The 3,661-nt window shown below is 62.2% G+C and overlaps 1 protein-coding gene across 1 annotated transcript in view; it reads left to right on the forward strand.

The window, feature by feature from the left end:
- Window positions 1-3,629, forward strand: part of EMIHUDRAFT_372183 (hypothetical protein) — a gene marked incomplete at both ends in the record, with an annotated part of 7,409 nt that extends 3,780 nt beyond the window's left edge. The window contains 2 exons of the mRNA XM_005759098.1: window positions 2,605-3,575; window positions 3,608-3,629. Of these exons, the coding sequence (XP_005759155.1) occupies window positions 2,605-3,575; window positions 3,608-3,629 (993 nt within the window). The remainder of the gene's footprint in view (window positions 1-2,604; window positions 3,576-3,607) is intronic.
- Window positions 3,630-3,661: the final 32 nt, after the last annotated feature.

The raw sequence follows: 3,661 nt of genomic DNA on the forward strand, positions 1-3,661 counted from the left end.
ACCCACCTGATATGTACATGAGGAATTGGTGCATAGCAGCCCATAACATGTTATGGGCTGCTATGATAGAGCCGTCCCGGATCCACGGTGTTATGGCCCGAGAGGCCACACCGAACTGCTCGCCGCTGGAATTTTCGCTTCGCGCGCTGCCGCGCGCGAGGTTCGGCATCGACCGCCAAATATTTTCTCTTTTGCCCTTAAGTTAAATTCAATAACATCAACCTGCCTCCTGACTGAGGCTGAGCGATGGCTTCAGATTTCTCAATCAAGACCCCCCACCCCCTCCCCCCCCCTTCACGCAATTTGCTTCCCGTTTCTAACTCGTACTCTCTGCAGCTGCTGCCGCTCCCCTCCGTTTTAACATGTACCTTAAGGTCTGTCTTTCCCGCAATTTAACTCACGTCCTTTTTCTCTGAGCCCTGGCCTCGATCGACACCCTCGACACCGGGCCTCGACACCTCGACACCAGGGCTCAGCTTTTTCTTTCCTTTTTTCGTTCTCGAGGTTTCAAGTGCGCTTTTTAGTAGTTAAAGCTCCGTGCCAGTCGTGCGAGCGAGTAAGTTGTAAAACTCTTCCTCATCCGGATGACTCATCGATCGATCGATGGATGTTGCTGCTTTCCGCGTTGCTGATGCCCTGCACTCCTTTCCGGATCGGGCCGACCCGTATCGAACGTGAGCTGGCAGAGTTAGAGCAGGCTGCTGAGCAGGCCGGGCTCGACGGTGTGAGGTTGCCATTCGAGCTGGACCTGGTCCCGGCGATGTTTCAGCATCTCCTCTCGACCGGCGCGCTCAACCGGCGACATGTTCTCTATCAATCGGTCGATCGCTTTTGTGCAGAGGCGCTCGGGCTCGAATCAGAGCTAACGAGAGCTGACCCGTCGCGGTACGACACGCTCCTCGAATTCGGAAAGACTCTGGTCTCAAGATTTGGCCGCGGCGCCAACGCGTTGCTGCACGGTGGATGAGGACGAGCCGGTTGTCCGGGCGAGTGTCGCCCTCGCCCTGCGACGCGAGGACGTACGGCATCTTTTTGGTGTTGGCATGCAGCTTGTCGAGCATGGTCTGCGCGGCGGCGACCTGCTGCATGCGCAGCTTGCCTTGCTCCTCCTCGTCCTCCTCCATGTCCTCGTCTCCGGGCGCCGCGTCCGTCGCCGCCTTGGCCTTCTTCTTCTTCTTCTTCTTCTTCTCGGCCGGTGCCTCGCGGTCGCGCTTCTCCTTTGAGCCTGTGCCGTCGCCCATCGCTGGCGCCTTGGGCGCGAGCTTACGAGCGAGCTCACCCGCTGAGTGCGCCACGCTCAGCGGAGCCGCCACTTCCAACGTGCCGAACAGGGGCGCGTTCTGCTGCTTGCTCGGAATCTCGACGACGGCCAGCCACATGTCCGAGCCGAGGTCGGATGGCCGGGACCACCAAACGGACATGACGCTCTGAAACACCTTCGGCGTGTTGACAAACGTCGCCGACTCGTCCTTCGTTCCCTCGGGAAACGCGTAGATTTGCAGGCCGTTTGACGCGTTGATGGACCACGCCTCTCGGATATCAGAGCACAGCGAGTCGTACGTGTGCTCGTCCTCCGCCGACACAGACAGCACATAGTTGAAGCCGGGAACCCTCTTGAAGTCGGAGACGCGCAGGTCAACCGACGAGGGCTTCTGGCTCATGAACATCCTCATCCGGTAGGCCATGGTTGGCTGGTAGTAGCTACGCGGCGCGGGGCGGGCGCTCCAAAAAGAAGAATTTACCCTACGCCGGGTTTATCGCGGCGTCCAAAAGAAAAATCCGTGACACATAACAGCTGTTATGAGGTTGTTATGCTGGCTGTCATAACAACCAGTGGGATGTGTTATGAGTGTTATGAGGTGTTATGAGGTGTTATGAGGTGTTATGAGGTGTTATGGTAGGGTGGGCATAACAGCCATAACAGCGATGGAGGTGTTATGAGGTGTTATGAGGTGTTATGGGGTGTTATGAGCAGCCAGCCATAACAGTCATAACACCTGTTATGGCCACTCCCATAACCTTGTCTGGGGACAAGACGGCCACCACACAGGGATTTTAAGGAGAGGGGTGTGGTGCGCTAGCCGTCGCCCACCCTTGTGGGAGGACGGCACGCCGCCACCACACAGGGATTTTAAGGAGAGGTGTGTGGTTGCCCAGTGTTGTGCGAGCTTGTAATTACCGTGAATTCTTTCTTTCCTGCTGAAGTTTCCCCGCGACTTGTGAAATTCTTTTCCGCCTGTGTCCTTGGGCAAAGTCGATCGCCTTCTCACGATGGGCTGCTTCTCCAGCCGCGTCGAGGCCCCGACCGAGGAGCTGCCCGGCCCTCCCGCCGTCGAACTCGACGCTCCGACGCCCGCCGACACCGCCCCGCCAACGCAGCCGGCGGCCGCCCTCCCCTCCGCCACCGATCTCGGCGTGAGCGAGAAGAAGCTGGAGCTGTGGCGCAAGCGCGGCGGTGGCGACCTCGAGCCGGTCCTCGCGAGCGGCGCCGTCGCCGTCCTCGACGCGCAGTGGGTCATCAGCCACGCCGAGGCGGGCGGCGTCCTCACCCACCGTCAGGCGCTGCCCAAAGAGGCCTTCCTCTCTTTCGCCGACCTCGTCGAGGCGACCGACGAGTATCACCTTCCCGTCGCCGCGCTCTCCTACCCGTGGCTGACCAAGGACCACCCCGACCCGCGCGGAGCCAACCTCGCCCGCGTCGCAAGGGCGCTGAAGGCCCTGCTCACCTCTCCGTCCATCCCGCGGCTCGGCGTCTTTTGGGACTTCGGCTCGCTGCACCAGCACCCCGACCCCCCCAACGGCGTCCTGCGCACCGAGGAGCAGAACGCGCTCTTCAAGCAGGGGCTGAGCTGCCTCGGCACGCTCTACTCCCACGAGCACACTTGCGTGCTGCGGCTGACCTCCTTCCCGGACGGCCACAAGGCGGAGGATCAGACCGAGGGCACCAACGTGGCCAAGTACTTTGACCGCGGCTGGTGCGCCACCGAGAACGCTTGGGCGGGCCTGACAAAGGCTGGCTACCTCTCGCTCGACCTCGGCAAGATGCGCGCCGGCAAGGAGTACGACTGCGACAGCCTCCGAGACGACTGCACCCAAGGCGGCGGCCGGCGCCCTCCGCTGCTGCCGTCTGCGTTCGCGGCGGAGCTGGAGTCGAAGAGCTTCACCAACGGCAAGGACGACAAGCCGCTGGTGAAGCAGCTGTACGAGGCCGCCTTCGAGGAGCAGTTTGGCAAGGCGACCGCGCTGCACTACGCCAACCTCGGCTGGGGCGACGCGGAGGCGGCGCAGCTGGCGGAGGTCCTCGCGAGCGGGGCAGCGCCGCGGCTCGAGACGCTCTTTCTCCGCGGCAACAAGATTGGCGACGAGGGCTGCAAGGCGCTGGCCGCCGCCCTCAAGGAGGGGGCAGCGCCGCGGCTCGAGTACCTCGATCCCTACGATAACGAGATTAACGACGAGGGCTGGAAGGCGCTGGCCGCCGCCCTCAAGGAGGGGGCCGCCCCGAGCTTGAAGGCGCGAGACGCCCCCCCTCGCCACACGCCCCTCCCCCGCCCAATGCTCATCGCACCTCCCCTCGCGTGCAGTACCTCGAGGTGGGCTACAAGAACAGGGAGCAGCCTGAGCTGGTGCCCGTGTGCGAGGAGCGCGGCATCAGGCTGCTCTG

Source organism: Emiliania huxleyi (assembly GCF_000372725.1).
Source record: "Emiliania huxleyi CCMP1516 unplaced genomic scaffold EMIHUscaffold_811, whole genome shotgun sequence".
Lineage (NCBI taxonomy): Eukaryota > Haptophyta > Isochrysidales > Noelaerhabdaceae > Emiliania > Emiliania huxleyi.